The sequence below is a fragment of the Necator americanus genome, chromosome II (genome assembly GCF_031761385.1).
Source record: "Necator americanus strain Aroian chromosome II, whole genome shotgun sequence".
In the NCBI taxonomy this organism is placed as follows: domain Eukaryota; kingdom Metazoa; phylum Nematoda; class Chromadorea; order Rhabditida; family Ancylostomatidae; genus Necator; species Necator americanus.
In genome coordinates this window covers 31,976,378-31,993,965 of record NC_087372.1, presented here as the reverse complement: position 1 = coordinate 31,993,965, position 17,588 = coordinate 31,976,378, and the positions used below count along the sequence as shown (strand labels likewise).

Genomic DNA, 17,588 nt, shown 5'->3' with positions numbered 1-17,588 from the left:
TACGCAGCTTTCGAGAGTTTCTGTATTCGTTACCATGTGATGAATTCTTCTCAGAAAAAGTTATGATCATATAGTAGATCACAAAGATATGTACAATATTTCCCGCGACGGTGAAAATTCTAGGGAGGGCATGGAAAGTGGCTTTTTTTTTCAAATTCATAGCTTAGTAGTTAAAGGCGGCGTATCACAAAATTGATCATCTTGGGATTGCTCCACGAACAGATAAGTGTGGGAATGTAGTTTACGAGTATAGCGAGTGATCACGCTCAAACCTCTGAAAATTCAAAAAAACGCGTGCGAAACACCCTTATGTGACCCCGTCTCCCCAACAATGCAACTTATTACGTGGTGGGACGCGGACAACATCGTCGCACTACAACGTCTGGAATCGAACTGATGAGCAACTCAGATTAGTGACAGAAGCTGTTGAACAGTGACAGCAGATGAAAGGCGGATTGAACTCTTCCTATTACCCGTAGTAAGTTGTATCGTTGGGATCACAAAAGACTACTTCATTTACTTTTTTCTGGGTTACTAGGGGGAATTGAGTGTAGTCACGATCCTATTCGTGAACTACATTCCTACTTCTATCGAATCGTGGAGAGATCTTAGCATTGTCAAGTTCGTGAACAGCCGACTCTAACAGGCAAAGATCACTCCTATGTCCACGTGTTTTCGTGATGAAAACGTTGCCTGCGGAAGTGATAGGCGACATATCACATGTGCCTTACCGCTGCGAAGAATTCGCTAAGACCACCGTATCTGTCAAAGAATTCGATGCAAGTTATAGTCTCCATTGTGACGAAAAAAAAAGTAAGGTAGTTTTGGTCGTCTCTTTTGAGAACATCCGAGAAATTAATCTCCACAATCGCACGTCACACTACTCCTCATTCCACATTTTTCCTAAACTTCTGGATTTTCACTGTTAATTATACCATGACAGGTAGGTTCCCTTACGATCTACGGGGTCTGCGGACATGTCAAATGTGGTACTCGAATTCAAAAGAGTTCCTTTATCTCCTGGAAGGAAGCCAGAAACTGGGTGTAGAGGATGAGATTTATCTACTGTCGATCTATCGGGTTTGGATCAATAATGATCGGCAGAAAAGTTCTGAAAAAAATTGGAAAGAAATTCCTTGTTTCTGTATTTGGTCTTAGTAACTAAAGGGTAACTGATACGGTCGGATCAAAACGACTCGATATCTGGTGCAATTGTGCAGGCGGCTGCGATCGAAGCGTCGAGGCGTAGTCAGCGGCGGCGATCTGGGTGAGACCAGCTCAAACCCCGCTCTAACTGCAAATATTATAGAGGTAAGACACTGCAAATGAAGGTGGTTAACGAATCATAAAATAAGAAATAAGAAAAGCATTACCACACGAGAGAAATAGTCGAGTGAAAACGACAAGGAGCTCGGTGCAGTTGCATAAGCGGCTGCGCTCGAAGCGGTGCGGCGAAGTGTAGCGGGTAGGGTTGAGGGGGACTTTTGCTACCACGATTCCTCGCAGCAGTTCACGATAGTCCCACTTCAATTCCAGCTGAACCGAGGTTCAGGTCGTTTTGACCGAATTATAAGAGGAGCAAGAGCAACCTGTTCCAGCGTACTTTTTCAAAATTCATCACTTGCGAGCGCAATTTGAAGTGCAGACTCGTGAAGTGAATGAATGAATATTCAAAGGCGCATTACACGATCTCCCACGGGTTTTGACTTGATGCTTTTTAATGTTTATTTTTATTCGATTATGACAACAAAACTAAGCATGAACCAGGAGAGCTACCAGTTAATAGGAAGTTAATGAGTGGGCATAAAGTGGAGTATGAAAAAGGAGAGAGGAACGAAAGCTGGAGAAGAGGAGATAGAAAAAATTATCTCTAACTTTCCTAACGGAGATTTCTCAAACAGAGGTCAGATGAACTCGTCCAGCGCAAAGAAATATCAACTCGGCTGATCGATGACTTTAGGTCCTAGCGCGAAACTTCTCCGATCCATTTACAATTTTGTCTGTGAACTCATACAGCGGTACAGGGGTAAAATATAGTAGGGGAGAGGAGGGGAGGGGAGCACTCAATTGTGCCCTTATTTCTCTAAGTAAATAACTAAATTAGTCGAGGCCCTAAGGACCTAGGCATTAGTCTTAGAGGATCAATGACACGTAAGCTAAAGTTACTAAGAAAAAAAGTAAATTTAGAGCGTCAAGAAGTAAGGGCCCCACTGAGTGCCCTCTCAGCCCCGCTCCCCCTCCCCGCAACTACATTTTTCCCACGATACACTCCTACCATGATAAGGAAATAAATAAATGCGGAAGCGTTGGTATCTTCGAGTTCCTTTGTCGTGTGATTCTCATCTGTATTTCAGCAAAGGTGGCTTCGTGAACTGATAGAAATGGCGATCATTCCCATTTATGACTCTCGGGTTCCTAAGAGAGTGATTAGCGCTTATTTATCGCCAGTCCTACAGTTGATGTAAGAGAAGACTGTGTAATGTCGGACTTCCTTTGTGTGTCGTAAATAACGCAGAGGTCACTGATACAGAAAACATTCACTTTTACTCTGTACGTACAATATATGTGACAGTTAGCAGATACTATATTTACTTGCGATAAAGACGTTTACATATTTGATAACCCATCGTCCAAAATATGATTTTGGAAGCTTTTCAAACAACATTTATGGAATTATACGTGACATCGTACATGCCTCAAAGAAAACGATCCAACTAGGATCTTCTCCGGAGAGAAATCATCGAATTTCGGCACTGTTACCGTACCACTACCGTATGTATCTCCTACCGTATTTTTGCGGTGGTCAAAAAATTTTTGGGATCTCTGCACTGTTCATCAATACGAGGAGGTAGACTTAACTGAATCATATCTTTGAAAACCATCGCTATCGCTCCAGGGGGTTTGTTTTTGTTATGCCAACGAGGCTTTGGAACTTTATTATTGCCCTAACGTTTCGACAACCTCTTCTTTATTGAAGGCCTGAAAATGATTCGAGGTATTCGATGTTATGCATACTCCATCAAACTCTTCCTCTCTCCTTGCCAAGCCTCGATATCGTTCCAAGAGCATCACGCAAGAACTCCGAACAGAAGAACAAATTGACCAGCCTGGTGAGCCACCGCGTTCTTACAGATCGTCAGACTTTTCCACAACTATTCCAATCAAAACGTGCACGGTTACTGTATTTTTATGGTATTATTTATTGGAACCTTCTCCAATGTTACGGCGGGTGTAGAGCAGCGAGTAGCAGTTAGGGGTTCCGCTTCTTGCACGATCGATCCGCCCTAGTGATCACCAAGCCTTTCATCCTTCCGGGTCGATAAATTGGCACCAGACTTGTCTGGGAGGATAAAAACTAACTAACTAACTTGACACAGCGGCTAGCCACCGCAAGTGACTGTATGGGCCACATTCGTGAACCTTAAACGATTCTGAATTGAAGTGAAGGTGGGGGCGCATCCCGAGAGGATTGATTAACGCCAGAAACTTTATCCTTTATCTCAAACTTTGTATACAAAGAGTTACTTGGGATATATCGCATGTATATTACACCATCGACATCTAAACAAACATCCCACTTTACAATTTGTAGTGTAACTGTACAACATTATTAACAACAATATTCCCCTGCTGGGATTCCTCTTGAGCGTGTTTTTTTTTGTCAGAAGAATCCAAAACGATAAAGAATGGTTACAGTCACCTACAGGGAATGAACCCTTCTTCCAGCCCTGAGCAATGTAACGCGCTGAAGATCTTCGTTGATCTATAAGCAGTCCTTGGAAACTAGAATTTTTCTTCAAGAAATTCATCGCAAGTGCTGAATGCGGTAGTAAATGCTGCGAAGAATACGAATACAAGAATAAATATGCTTTATTCCAGTAATACACAGTAACATCGATAAATTATCTAACTGCACAGATTCAAATATGTAAATATGAATCTATTTCCAATACTGGGTAAGTATGACACCATCTCAGTTAAGTTCTCCTAAGGGTTTGAGAAAACGAAGCAGCATGTAAAAATTTTCCAGATTTTTACGGTTCCTTTCGACACTTTCTGAAAGAAAAAGAACAATCCAATGCAACATAGAGAATCTCGCAAAGCGCTCACCTTTAACGCAGTCTTTCGTTTTTTTACTCTCTTGAGCTATTTATCATCTTTTTATTTTGTTCTATATCCCGGTGCGTCCGCGTCGTTGTAGCACCTGAACGTCGAAAGATGAAAAAGGAACTAGTTCCTTGTTACTATAAACAAAGTGAGACCATGGAACATCGCACGAAGTCTCACTCTCGTTGCAGAAATGTGTAACTTCGTTCATCGTTCAATTAAGGACCTCGTGCTTTCTCTTTTTTAATTTCGAGCCTTCAAAAGGTAGATATTACTCACGTCAGCTAGCCGTAAACGACGGAACTGCCTGAAGACGATGTTGCCGTTCCCGTCACGAACAAAGTTTGCGGATTTGTCCGATTTGAACGTTTCATACCTGCACAAAAACATGCGTAGTTCCAAAAATACTGATAAAGGAATCAGTTGTAACTTACTCAGCAATTTTTGGGTTCGGTGGATCAATGCCGTAGGGCACGGCTTTTGAGATGAACTGCAGGAGTTGTTGATTCTTGACTTCGTTATGCTTCTTTACAAGTTTGTCGTACAATTCAACTAAGGGCTTCGATTGAACAACTGAAACAACCGTCAAAAATAAAGGGGAATTCAGAAAGAGATAGATGAAATCGGACCTGTGGCGAGTAGCAACAAAGAAATCCCAACGACCTTCAGCGCACAGATCATAATGTTCCGCAGACCGTAATCAGAATGTGCCGCGACGGTGTGTCTTTATATCTTCATCGCTGTCATGACAAATAGCTATGCATGATCATACGCCAGGAATTGTAGTGAAAACGCCAATCACAATCACCTAATGGGCGGAGCTAACGTGTCAACAACAAATAGTAGTGAACAGGCGGATCCTTTTGTTCGGTCGTTCAACAACCATTGACGTCAGCATCGTAAATGTTGGTTGAAATGTCGACGCTGAAATGATCATTGCTCTAATGTTGTGATTTGCGTGAATTCGCAAGAAATTCACGGGAAGGAAACGGTAAAAATAGGTCTGTCACATGGAATTAGTGTTCGCGTGTTGTTTGCTTTTCCAGTTGAGCACAATTTGTAAGCTTAATTTAAAACTAGAACATTTCACGTAGACACTGTTGAGGAATAGCTGAACGTACATAACTCTGAGGCACAGAATGTCATTTGGTTCATTTGATCCTATAATAAAGCAGTGATCTGTTCGGTTTCTTTTTGTACTTGTACTTTTTTATGTGATAACTCGATCAAAACAAAGGTAAAATGACATATTGATATAGTGATAGTGGCTAACCTTGCAACTATCTCCCTGATCACAATCAGTATCGCTATCGTAACGAAATAGCGTCGTCAATATCCGCTGTTCATAGACAATGACCATGGATTATGTCGTAGTATGTATGTCGGAGTAGCTTCATATCTTAAAGGAATTTAGCGTATGTTTTTTTTTTCTTAGCTGAAGTATCTCCCAGCAAGAACACCTTCCGCTCCATCACTTCATATCTCACATTCCGTAACAGAAGCAATGGTAGCATATGTGAAGCAAATCCACTCAACAACACATAAATAGATGTCTGGCGCATAGATTTCTAATTGCTTTCCCCGTTTTCTTTTGTTGATTTGTAGGATCTCTTATTCTCTATCACTTTCACTAGCCTCTATTACTTCTGATACAAAGAAAACGCAGACATGCAATTGAAGTATTCCCAAGAGTTTTTTTTTTTCGACAAACACTTCAGTAATGATTCTATCGAAGCGAACTACGCGACGACATATTTTTTTATAATTTTAGAATGGAGGCCAGTTCTCTAAACTTTATCGCTAGCTTATAGATTCAGCAAGTGCAGATCACTGATCGCTGATCGTTGGTGTTTTTGAAAACATGTGAAAGTCATACTGACCGGATGAAATTTGAGGTGTGACCGTTTCAGTACCAAAACAATAAGGACAACTACAACTACATACATCAGCATGATTGCGTGGGCGAACCGTAAATTTAGGACGTACTTGTAAACAGTAATAGCGAAATTTCAAAAATAAGTTAAAATAAGTGATAAGTTAACAAGAGCATAGTTACGTAAACCGCTTCGAAAGACAAGACACACCTTTTGACTTACATTGCACTTTTAGATTTGTGAACATGATGTCGCCGCTATCACCTGTGGTCGCAAGTGTTTATTTTGTTGCTGTTTATGTTTATGTTGACCCAATAGGTCGCAACGCGTAAGCCGCAACAGAAATATTACAGAACCCAACAAAGGAGACATGAACTCTTTTTTAGAGTATCAAAAGCTTATGTCTCTCAAAAACCTTAGCGAATTAAACTAAGTAAGAAAAAACACAAAGAAAAAGAGCTGAGGAAACAAAATCAGTGGGCAGCAAACTATAAAACTATATAATAAGGAGTTAAAAGAAGAAAGACAAAGGAAAAATAGCCGAAACCTCTTCTGCGCAAAATCACATTAAAGAAACTCGAGTGCGTTCATAATGCATCCAGTGGGATACAGATAAGATTCGATCAGACCGTGAATGGGTGGAATAATGATCGCCCATATTTAGAGACCATCCTCCCAAGAAATTAGTCAATTGTTGAGAATTTTTAGAATCTAGTGCATTTGTTTCGGTTTCTTTCTTCTTCTCCGACCTCGTAAGACACGTTGAGCTGTGGAAATTGCGAGAAACAGAGACACTTCCGGTCGGTAACATGCACTCTTGATGAATGTCAGCGGATGCACTTAGGTTTGGTCGCATCTTGTCATCGTCAGATCCACAGTCTCCACGAATCTACATCGTAGCCCCGAGTTTCGACACGAAGCTTGTATTTCGTCGCGTATTACAGCGTCCCACCGTATGTCATGGGTTTCTATTTTTAGCGTATCAAATGCGTGATATCACCCGAAAATAGTATGACCTTAACATAAATCAGCTTACGGTCGCCTCATGGCGATCGCTTCCGCCGAAATTACCCGATGTCGACGTCAGTGATTGTTGGATGGCCGAATCGGGCGCTCCGCTCACTTCTGATCCCACTAGGATGCAGCGATTCTCTGGTTGTGACTGGCAAGGTGTTTTCTCTCTCCGCCTCCAACTATTTCCGTCACATGATATCGGCGAAAATATAAAAGGCAGTGCACTGTGGTCGTCTCCAGACATTGTTCGCCTACAGTCTCCGTAACGTTATGTTCTGTGTCAGACGTATTGCTTTTCTCTTGCTGATTCTTGCAGCAGGTAATTGTTGTTATTTATTCCTAGTTATCGTGATTTCACTTCGATTCTTACGTACTCCATATTTAAGTTGCTGAAATGAAGCCACTGTCGGAGTTGTTCAACAACCTTATGAAGAAACAAACAGAGATTAAGAATCAACAACTTCTACAGTTTATCTCCAAGGCTGTGCCCTACGGTATTGATCCGCCCAACCCTAAAATTGCTGAGTAAGTTATATGTGATTCAACCAACCTTGATAGATATAAAAGTATTTTTTGTAGATATGAAACATTCAAATCCGACAAGTCTGCAAATTTCGTTCGAGACGGAAACGGCAACGTTGTGTTCAGACAGTTTCGACGTGTGCGCCTGTCTGATGTGAGCGAGATTTTTCTAGCGCTTCATATGATTTTTTTCTTTAAAATAACTTATGAACGCTAAAAAAAAACTTAAAGTTATGTTCGCGTGATATGAAACACGAAAAGACTCTGGATTTTCTTTCTCGATGGGTCTGCTTGCTTACACGCAAAAGCGAACAATAAAGAATAAACTAACGAGCAGGCCTTCTGTTTTCCGGTGTCCTTTCAATGCGAAAATAGTAGTAGTCTTTTTTGAATTGTTCACTTCACAAAACGTAACAAAAGAAGCCTAAACGAACTAATTTTTTCATGGTACTCGTAGTTTCTAACTTTTTCAATCATCTGTCATTGTTTAGGTCATGCAACGACGTGGTCGCACCGGTATTTAACGTGACGTACGTACGTAAATTCAAGGATGATAATGACAGCCCTCCTGTCGAATTTGAATAGTCAATGCTTTAAGATCTCTATGTGTAATTAAAGTGTCCTTCTTGGACGTAAATCTATGAGATTTAAGATGTGTATATACGAGCATATATATATATATATATATATATATATATATATATTTCCGAATAAAATTCGGCAAGAGTCTAATAAAATCTTATTATTCTAACTGCTTACCAGTTACTTACTTATGTACCGATTCGCAGCTAAGGAGAAAATCAAGTACATAGCTCAGTATTAACCGAATACCTGACAATAGTGCCTCCAAGATGTTTTCCGGCGAGCAAAACAAATTCTTTTCAAAAGAAAACCGATGTTCTGTGAAATGTGAACTCCGCTTCGTTTCGAAATGTTCAACGAACATGTAAGATGAATGATTACAAATGTAGTAAATATGAGTATATTTTGAACCAGAAAGTACATTATCACAATGTAAACTTACGTCCCATCTCCCACTTATTACAACGCAAACATACGTCCCATCACCTATTTTTAGGGTGAATCACAGATAACTCAAATGTTGGAAATCTTCGCTTCTCCGAGTGGTATTTTAAAGATTCAAACCAGTTTAAACTGTTGTGTAGATTATTGAATAGTTCACAGAAGAGGCGAACCATTTACGTCGCTTAATGGGACTCTTTTGACACTGATGTGGTCCCAATCCCATCTTCTGCATGTGTCACAAAGGGGATGGTATCTACACCCTCTTTTGGTCTCAAACCCCTTGAAAACTTCGACTAAAAATAAATTGGAAATGAATACCGTATATGTTGCATGATTTTGCATGATTTCTTTCAGTAACGAAATCAATATTTATTTAGTACATGTTCCAGCAAATAATGATATCTGAATGAACAGCGTTAACAGGAAGTACAGATAGCCCATATTTTCCATTAACATGGCAAATCAATGAGTTAAATACAGTCACATTCGAAATATTAAGCTTGGAGAAGTAATTCAGACAGGGATCATTGCCAACCATGTATAAATGGAATCGCTTCCTCGTTTGCTACTACGTCACTTTGGTACTTATGTTTGCTCTGACAACAGCGACGCGTCCGCCGCTACACTCGTAATTACACTGCCTAACACGCTACCTTCGTCCGCTATCTGTGGAACGGGTATCTCAATCTCGGCTGTCCGGAGAAACATGCATACCGGCACTCTAGCAATCTCCAAATTAATTCAATATTAAACGAAATGTTTATCGTTAAGAAGATATGTTCGTTCGCTCGATTCCTGTGCCGACCGATCAGTTCTTCGGCAAGACGAAAGCGCTAGGCAAGCAATCCCAATCGCAAAGATTACGCCTAAATGATATAAATTTTCTTCTTTTTTGGTTCTTGAACAAAGAATAAGCGTGATAACCTTCCTAGCATAGTAAAACGCAACATCGCTGAACTTTGCTATAGAATTATCTCTTTTACCTTGTCTTCTCAACAGAACTTCTAAAACCCAGAGAAAACCATCGGATACCGCAATTCAGTAGAAAAAAAAACTGTGGAGAGTGAACATTTTCACAACAGTTGTGCTCTACAACCTATTATTGAAGTCTCTCGAAAACCAGATTTCGATGAGACTAATGGAGAAATCCGCAGAGCAGAATGGAAATTTCTTGTTTTGCGTCACTCAAAACGCAGACCACCTCCTGGCCATACCAAAAATCCGTGACTAGACATCAGGTTCACTTTCTGACCCTGAGGAACAAAATGATATTTAACTTTATGTTGTTCTTTTCCACTAAATGGGTCGTTAGAAGATTGTGGTAAGACATATTGCACTACACATTCGCTACCCCTGCTGTATCGCGTGCAGCCCGCGCAGCATCAAGTTGAAAAAGTACTTCAAGAATTGTTGTCAGAATATTAGTATGATGTTATTTGTAATATGTATAAAGACAGAAATAAAACTGTCTCTAACTAACCTAAAAAACTGAGAATGAAAACAACGCCATGTTCTTCCATGAAGGCTCTTCGTTCCAATTCAGACATTGGTGGCAAGTACACCTAAAAGGAAATGAAACTGTATTGATTCGAGAGCAAGTTCTAGAGGGAAAACCTAATACTGAACCGTGTTCTCATATTTCACGCCTCGTTTCCGTTCGGCTTGAGAGAAGGACGCATCATTTTTGCATGCGCGAGAGTTGAGAGAAGTCCTCAAGTAAGGGCAGTCCTTTAAAGAACAAATCACACGGTAGTACGTCATTTACTCATATAAAGAAAGAAGTATCATCTAAAACTACTCAGCGCTTCACCTCAGAGGGACAAAACCACCGTTGAGGCTGGAACTGATTCAGGTCGACTGCCGAACGAGCATCAATTGGTTTAAAAATATCGTGCCAAATGATCTTCGCAACCATATCGTGAGCGATTTGGGAAAAGTGGAAGCAGTCCAGCCCAACGAAGGCAAGATTGACAATATTCTGGAAAAAAATTCAAGGATCAACGCGACTGCTATCTCTTCACTGTCCTAGGCTGGCTCAGTGACAAAAAAAAAGAAGAAAAGAAACCAGCACAGTGGTTCAGAAATTAGAACTTAATGGGGCTCCAACAGATCATTTGGAAGTCTTACTCTAACCTATATTTACTCTCGGCATGTTTATCTCGGTAGAAAGGTCCATGGGAAGAAATACTAAGAATTCATCCAAAAATGGACACAACGAAAAAATGACTCAAAAACGTACACCAACGGTTGCCAGCTGGTCCACATTTGCCCCTGATGAGATCACGACAGCAAAATCTTCAGTCTGATAGTCATTCGTCAAGAACTCAGTCAGAATAGAGTCATACAATCGTTTAGTCGCTTTTAAGTCTTGCTTTCTCAGTTGGAACAGACAAGGACAATAGACTCTGAAAAATCGAATTCTTTTAGAATGAGTTCAGGAAATCTTTCGAACTTCTACTTATACCTCTGCAAATCGACACAAAACGGATTGTCATCTTGTGTCTCAAGAAGGATTTCAATATGAAATGGTGGTAGAAGATTGATGTAGGTCCTAGGTAGATTGTTTCGGAGGTAGATCAAAGTCTTACGGATATTCTGTGCGAACTCTTCCACGCCAGACTTTGTCTATAAATTAAGAAAAACAGAAAAAAAAAGAAACAAAAAGGAAGAAGAACTAAATACCTCGTTCCTGCAGCCCTTACATAAGTCGTTCGACCCTATGAAGATATTTATAAATTTCCAACTATTATGAAAGTTGACTTTGGGGTGAGACTTGATCCTTTGCACTAATGCATACGCCTAAACGTTCAGAGTATTCTCAGACAGAATCATTTTCTGAACAGAAGTATGTACTTGTCGGAGCAAATCATCCGAAAGAGATCCAGCTTTGGCAAGATTTAATCCCGCCACAGAAATGTTGCTTGCCTGAGCTGTGCCGGTGCTTTTGCCCGCTAGGTGAGGAGAAAAGTGGGAAAATATATCTAAATTCATTCATACTTGGAAAAATTCATTGCTCAGATATCGAGATGATTCCATTCATGCATTCTAACTGACTTACTGAACAAAGAAGCCTGATGGGTGAGATTTTTCTCCCCTCCCGTGACAAATGACAGTCCTCTATAATCCAGAACGAGATCGCTGAAGTACTCTGCTCCAGCGGCACGACCAGCCTTAATTCGTTGTAATCTTAGTATGAATTTGATTTCGATGGTGGTCGATGTGAGACATGTAATCAGTATGAAGTCTATTGCCCTGGCAAGTTGATGTGTTCTTTTTCTTTCTTTTTCGTTTTTTTTTTTTTCTAAAAATTTATTATTACTTATTTAAAATTTAGTAATTAATCGTATGCAAGGTTTCACTTCAACCACAGAAGTCGTTTCAGCAGTTTCGCATAAGGTGCTCCCGCTCCCCCTTGGAAGGCAACGCCTCACGACTAACGATGTTAGGGTCTCTGGGGACCGATATAGAGTTTTGATGTATAGAATACGAATATGAATGTGGCCCCTCGCAATTCCTCCTGATCATCGTGAAAAACCGTGTGAGAAACGTTTACTCTAACGAGGCACGAGAGAACGAGTCACCCTTGTACACGCTCCGTTCCCCTCATCAGTCTGTTCATTGGTTTAAGTTGAGTAGGTTGCTGAGGAGACCTCACTGATCTTCGACCGCTGTCGGCGCATGAGTAAGGATGACGCGTTCTTGCGCACCTCGAAAGAACAAGCGACCTTCCATCTCCGTTTTTCAGAAAGATTGGGAGGAATTGGGTGAGACCACCACGTACTCATAATCTACTCCCCGAACTGTATAGTTGTCTTGGAGATCCCAACATATTTCGTGATAAACTGCCTTTGAATCGTGTTTTCTGTACGAGTACTAGTCAAAAGAAACTTCTTTATTTACCAAAAATCGCGATTTCGGCGAAGAATTCAACATTCGGCGGGGTCTACCTCATTTCGGGAACGGGCACTGACCAGATTCCAAGCGCCGCCATTTATGTTTATCCTAACTACTGCTGCGCATCGGCGAAAACTCGCGTACTTTCCTTGACTATAATGACGCTCACCGTTAATGAGTCTCCTATAGCACCTATTACCGAGAAATGCCATGGTGCTAGATGATGTACATCTTCAGGATTTCGCGACTTTGATGGAATCATGCAGTCAAACTTAGGCCAACCGTACGGATAGTCTGGAAGAAGATCAACTCGTAATAGGTGAACAACTGATCCGATGGGAATCGACTGACCCTTCGCATATCTTAGGAACTGCTCTCGTTTCCGGTCCCATGCGCTGAAGTCTTCAGCAATCCCTTCTATGAAATTAACATCCTGAGACGGAGCCACTATGCTTGTTACTGCAACAACAAAAAAAAAGGAGTATTTCTGGAGCTAACAACGAGAATACAATAAAACAGTGGGAAATGCTATACGATCTCCAGAAAGAAATAAAAAGAAAATAAAAAACAAATATTACCTGGGAGAATAATAAATATTAGAATGTAGCTGTATGTGAATACGATGCGGCCCACATACATCACATGCAGTAGCAGAGATAAGGAGGGTGATGATAAGAGGAAGGGTCAGTGCGATGCGCTCTCAACATTGTTATTGTGATATAAAGAGAGACATTTCTTCACATTTTCAATCCCAATTTTCCTCCTAAGGATAACTCTTTAGGTTCCTCGCCTCCTACATTGAAATTCAGGAAGAGAGGGCGACAGATGAGTATCCATAAGATACGGCTTGGAGTAAAGTGTGGTTGGGAGGGGGCGGCCTCATTTCTGGAAGTAAATAACTAAATTTGTTGGGGACCTAAGACCTAAGCATTAGTCTTAGAGGATTTGAGACATGTAAGCTAAAGTTGCTAAGAGAAAAGAGTAAGATAGAGCGTTCAGAAATGAGAACGCCACTGACTGTCTCCCCAACTATATTTCCCCTCCGACTTGTATCTGTGCCTGGACGAGCACTCCTCTCGTTTAATTAGAGAGGTCTGAAGGAGACGGAGGGAAAGAGGTGAGAAAAGTGCGCAAACTGCAACGAAAACATCGCGATCGCTCAAAGAAGACCATTGCTACGTACAGTTCTTCCACTTCGTGACAATACTGACTTCAACGAGGAATCGTTTGAAGTTTAGAAACGCGTGTCTAGCCTGTAGAATAACAACCGTGGGCTATCCGATGTGTCAAATCAGTGTTTCTATCCTCCCACACGAATCTGGTAGAAGGTCATCGACCCCGGAGCGATGACAGCGATGATGTTTGGTTGACACGAAGTCGCATCTGAACCTCTCATTAGTCGCGCAGCCACAGCGAATCTCCCATCAACTGCACCACACCCGTCTCGTCAGTGAAGAAGTTAGGAAAGAAGGGATGATCCACCCAAATGCACAAACGCCCCGCAACTACACCTTCACTCCAAACGACCTCCTCATTCCTAGGTCAAGCCATCTGCACTCAACCATACAACGACCTTTGGGTCTCGACCACATGGAGACGTGCATGTTGGCGGTAGGTGCATTGCACGAGCGAACTACCACCGTATCCAAAAAACGTAGCTACGTTTCAATACAGGGTGATTTCCTGGAATTCATTTTTCGCTAGATTTAATAATTTTGGTGATATATTGCCTGTTTATAGTTCCATTATTGTAGTTTAGTGCCATGGATGGCATGACAATGGTCCGGTCGGGCGATGAGCCCTATATGCAGTTTGATAGGTTGAAATTACGAAATTATTTCCCGCATGAAATAGAAAGGCTCAGCGTATTGCGTGTAACACAAACGAGGAGTTTTGATGAGGTGGGTTTTACTTTCAAGTTCTATTTGAGTCCTTGCGATAGGTATTACTTTGAAAAAATGAAACACATGGTTTGGTCATGGTTTCGCAACTCGTGGAACGATGATTTTAGGCTGTGAAGAATAAAATCGTCGCTTCTATTCTGTTTTGAACTGTCATCAGCATACAACCATAATCGTCAAAAAACTCACATTTTTCTGCTGATCGACTTTTGTCTCCCACGTTGCTTCTAGTTAGACTCCTTTATCATTAAAGTTTCCTTTTTTGTGTTTATTGATGTTTATTGATATTGAAGGTTCATTTCTTTACAAAATAAGGTCATCTTCTCTGAGTTAAGAGTAGTATGCGCAAGAATAGGAAAATTTTCAGTTTCGACCAGTTATAGTTAGTTTTCAGGTTGGTCATGCCATTCGCGGTGGACTTTATGATCCCCTGCTGGGTCCTTTTGAACCGCGTGATCGATGTGAGACATGTAATCAGTATGAAGTCTATTGCCCTGGCAAGTTGATGTATTTTTTTTTCTTTTTCGTTTTTTTTTTCTAAAAATTTATTATTATTTATTTCAAATTTATTAATTAATCGACAATAGTTTTTAGTTCATTTTTCTTCAGGTCATTTCGGACACATTCGTCTGGATGTCCCTGTTTTTAATCCAATACTTTTTAGTTTCTGTTTTAATGTGAGTTTTGTTTCGTGTACCTTGTGGTCAGCTTTTTCCATCACTTCAATTTCTAATTCAATTAAATTTCTCTTTCGTAAAGGAGAATCTTCTCTTTCGAGTGAGAGCAAGATATTTTTTCTTTAACGTCGTGGTCGTGTTCATAATTATTCTACCATTTTTTGCAGCTTTTGAAAGGTTCTTGTGTGCAATGCCATAGATTCACATGTGGAACCGATGGCATAGCTACAAAAGTGCTTCTCGCGCAGCTTAGGTAAGCCATTCTTTCATTGTTACTCTACCTTCGGGAGTTTCCTTTTCAAAGGGAAATTTGCTTGCAGATGCTTCGAATTGGGTGTGCCTCACCTTGCACCTGAAATTGAAAATGAGTTTAAGGAAAAAGTTGGCACGTCAATGTACAGTAGGTTTTATAAGTTCTTTAAGTGTAAAATGTTTTTAAAAATCTTGTTACAATTATTGCGGCTCTCTTATGGCCCCTTTATCTCGTTCTTGTTTTTTTTTGGGAGATATCTTGAACTTCCACTTGCAGCATCAGTGGTTTCCGAAGAGGAAGAGATGCAGATGTTGGCCGAGTTGGATAAACTAATTTCTGATCGTGCTGGCCGACCACTCAGCGCTTTGTCCGCCGATTCTCCCACAAAAAATACCGTAAATCTCCGGAAAACCGTAATCAAGGACTATTTGAGAAACCATTTGGTAAAGCCTTTGTTTTACTTTTTCATGTACTGTTTGCACCTACCGAGTATCTAGTTCCTTTTCATTCAGTTCAAACGGAAAGCGCGATGTCCTTTGTGCAAAGGGTTCAACGGGCAGATTCGAAACGATGGCGCGCGTTGTGTATTGATTGATTTTACTGTGCATGGAAGGAAAAGGAAAAAGGTGAATGATTTTTAGTTTAGATGTTTTTGAAGACTTCCATTACGACACCAGTAAATTCGCACCAGTGACCTGAGGACACTAAATTGCTGGGATTTTCACGATACGCTGTCTAGAACATTAGACTAAAATGTGAATGTTTGAAATAGTTTTTGGAACACTTACTATTCTGTAGTTTACTGCATTGGACGAGTTAATATTATACTACTATTACTTATTAGGGAGGGTAGCGTTTAGAGATTGCGCTTCCTGCACGATCTATTCGGGGATTCGAATCCGCCCTAGTGGTCACCAAGCCTTTCATCCCTACGGGGGTCGATAAATTGGCACCAGACTTGTTTGGGAGGATAAAAACACTGACTTCACACATCGGCTAGCCACCGCAAATCATTGTATAGGCCAGTTACACGTTCGTAAACCGATTCTGAATTGAAGTGGGTGTAGTGGCACAGCTCAAGTTGAATGATTAACACCAGACACTTTATCCTTTTTACACTTTATTTCTTATTACTCTGTAGTTGTAGTTCTGTTCAGTTAGGAAGATATGGAGATGTTTCAGTTGCTGCTATCACATAATTCATTTACTTTTGTTCATTTAATTTATTATATTTATTTCATTTTATTTGTTCATTTATTGGATTTCGTTCGCTTCGTTCATCGTTTCGCTTTCCCTGAACCTCTTCCAATTCTTCTAAAAATCCAAGACATCGAATTTCTGCTTACAGAAACTATCTTTGGGTAAATATACTTTGCATATTTAGTTGGACATCTACAAGAGCGGGTTTGAGGGAGAAGATTTAGAAGAGGATGTTCATGCGTCAGACGATGAAAAAGGTGATTTCTTCGTCTGCTTATTTCCTCAAAACATCTTCTTTGTAAGTTTATTTTTCAGATAAAAAGACAATAGGGTTAAGTGACACGGCTTACGGAAATGTCGAAATGACTGAAGGCGCGTTGGAATTGCAGATGAGAGCTGTGCAAAGCGGAGCTTGTGAAAAAGTACGTGTCTTTTTGATTTGAGCCAAAAATTAAAACAAATAGCTGATTTCTTATTTTATCCTTTATTTGATTGACTGGGAGACAGCTTTTCATAAGTCATGAAAGTCGTTTTTTTGCATTTAGGAGCTATCACTGCTCTAGTTATGTCATTCAGTGTTGCTGTGTATTGTATTTCATCTTCTTCTCTTTACTTATTCCATCCAAAAAAAAAAATTCTGTTCAAGCTCGCCTGGCGTGCCGCAGAGACTCGCGAACATTTCCGTCTCTTGTTCAAACATGAAGGGAAGCTTCTACTGAAATTATTTCCTATGCTCAATGATGAAGGTGTGAGTCTTCTTTCCTCCTTGTTTCTGTCTCAGACCTTATTTTGGAAACATCATTCAATCTGATGTATGTCTACACTTTTCAATATCTAGGCTGATGGTTTGTGCCCACTCGACGGTCTGTTCTGCGAATTGATAATGGTTCCACCCACGAAGTTTCGGCCTATCCGACTCTTCAAAGGAGAGCGTTATGAAAATCCACAATCTGTTAATTTACGAAGAGTGCTGGAAGCAACGGAAACTATCAAGGTGTTAATTTCTTCCGTTTTTACTTTGTTTAAGTATACATTCTAAAAATAATTACTTGCCTTTAATCGCCGCTCGGTCAACATTCGTCATCTATTGGCTCTCATAGCGTTATTTTAGCTAATTGTC

General features: G+C 40.4%; 4 protein-coding genes across 4 annotated transcripts in view; 2 read left to right on the top strand and 2 right to left on the bottom strand.

Annotated features, from left to right (window-relative positions):
• Positions 1-4,171: 4,171 nt before the first annotated feature.
• RB195_020125 (uncharacterized protein) lies at positions 4,172-4,788 on the bottom strand (the record flags this gene model as incomplete). Its single annotated transcript, XM_013443610.1, has 4 exons — positions 4,172-4,204; positions 4,387-4,483; positions 4,542-4,680; positions 4,737-4,788. The coding sequence occupies 4 exons, from the start codon at positions 4,786-4,788 to the stop codon at positions 4,172-4,174; spliced, it is 321 nt and encodes a 106-aa protein (XP_013299064.1).
• A 2,267-nt stretch (positions 4,789-7,055) lies between these two features.
• Positions 7,056-8,041, top strand: RB195_020124 (uncharacterized protein; the record flags this gene model as incomplete). Its single annotated transcript, XM_013443611.2, has 5 exons — positions 7,056-7,151; positions 7,236-7,314; positions 7,382-7,520; positions 7,575-7,671; positions 8,009-8,041. The coding sequence occupies 5 exons, from the start codon at positions 7,056-7,058 to the stop codon at positions 8,039-8,041; spliced, it is 444 nt and encodes a 147-aa protein (XP_013299065.2).
• A 1,249-nt stretch (positions 8,042-9,290) lies between these two features.
• Positions 9,291-13,076, bottom strand: RB195_020123 (uncharacterized protein; the record flags this gene model as incomplete). The annotated part of the gene is made up of 12 exons (XM_013443612.2): positions 9,291-9,409; positions 10,024-10,105; positions 10,170-10,271; positions 10,354-10,521; positions 10,783-10,948; positions 11,008-11,168; positions 11,226-11,342; positions 11,397-11,524; positions 11,602-11,713; positions 12,607-12,731; positions 12,789-12,896; positions 13,016-13,076. 12 exons carry the CDS (start codon positions 13,074-13,076, stop codon positions 9,291-9,293), a joined length of 1,449 nt encoding a protein of 482 aa, XP_013299066.2.
• Positions 13,077-14,200: 1,124 nt separating this feature from the next.
• The window catches only part of RB195_020122 (uncharacterized protein), a gene marked incomplete at both ends in the record, with an annotated part of 33,750 nt that continues 30,362 nt past the window's right edge, over positions 14,201-17,588 (top strand). The window contains 11 exons of the mRNA XM_064188284.1: positions 14,201-14,338; positions 14,733-14,835; positions 14,948-15,015; positions 15,183-15,268; positions 15,336-15,415; positions 15,545-15,711; positions 15,781-15,894; positions 16,653-16,725; positions 16,784-16,890; positions 17,115-17,216; positions 17,307-17,462. Of these exons, the coding sequence (XP_064044165.1) occupies positions 14,201-14,338; positions 14,733-14,835; positions 14,948-15,015; positions 15,183-15,268; positions 15,336-15,415; positions 15,545-15,711; positions 15,781-15,894; positions 16,653-16,725; positions 16,784-16,890; positions 17,115-17,216; positions 17,307-17,462 (1,194 nt within the window). The remainder of the gene's footprint in view (positions 14,339-14,732; positions 14,836-14,947; positions 15,016-15,182; positions 15,269-15,335; positions 15,416-15,544; positions 15,712-15,780; positions 15,895-16,652; positions 16,726-16,783; positions 16,891-17,114; positions 17,217-17,306; positions 17,463-17,588) is intronic.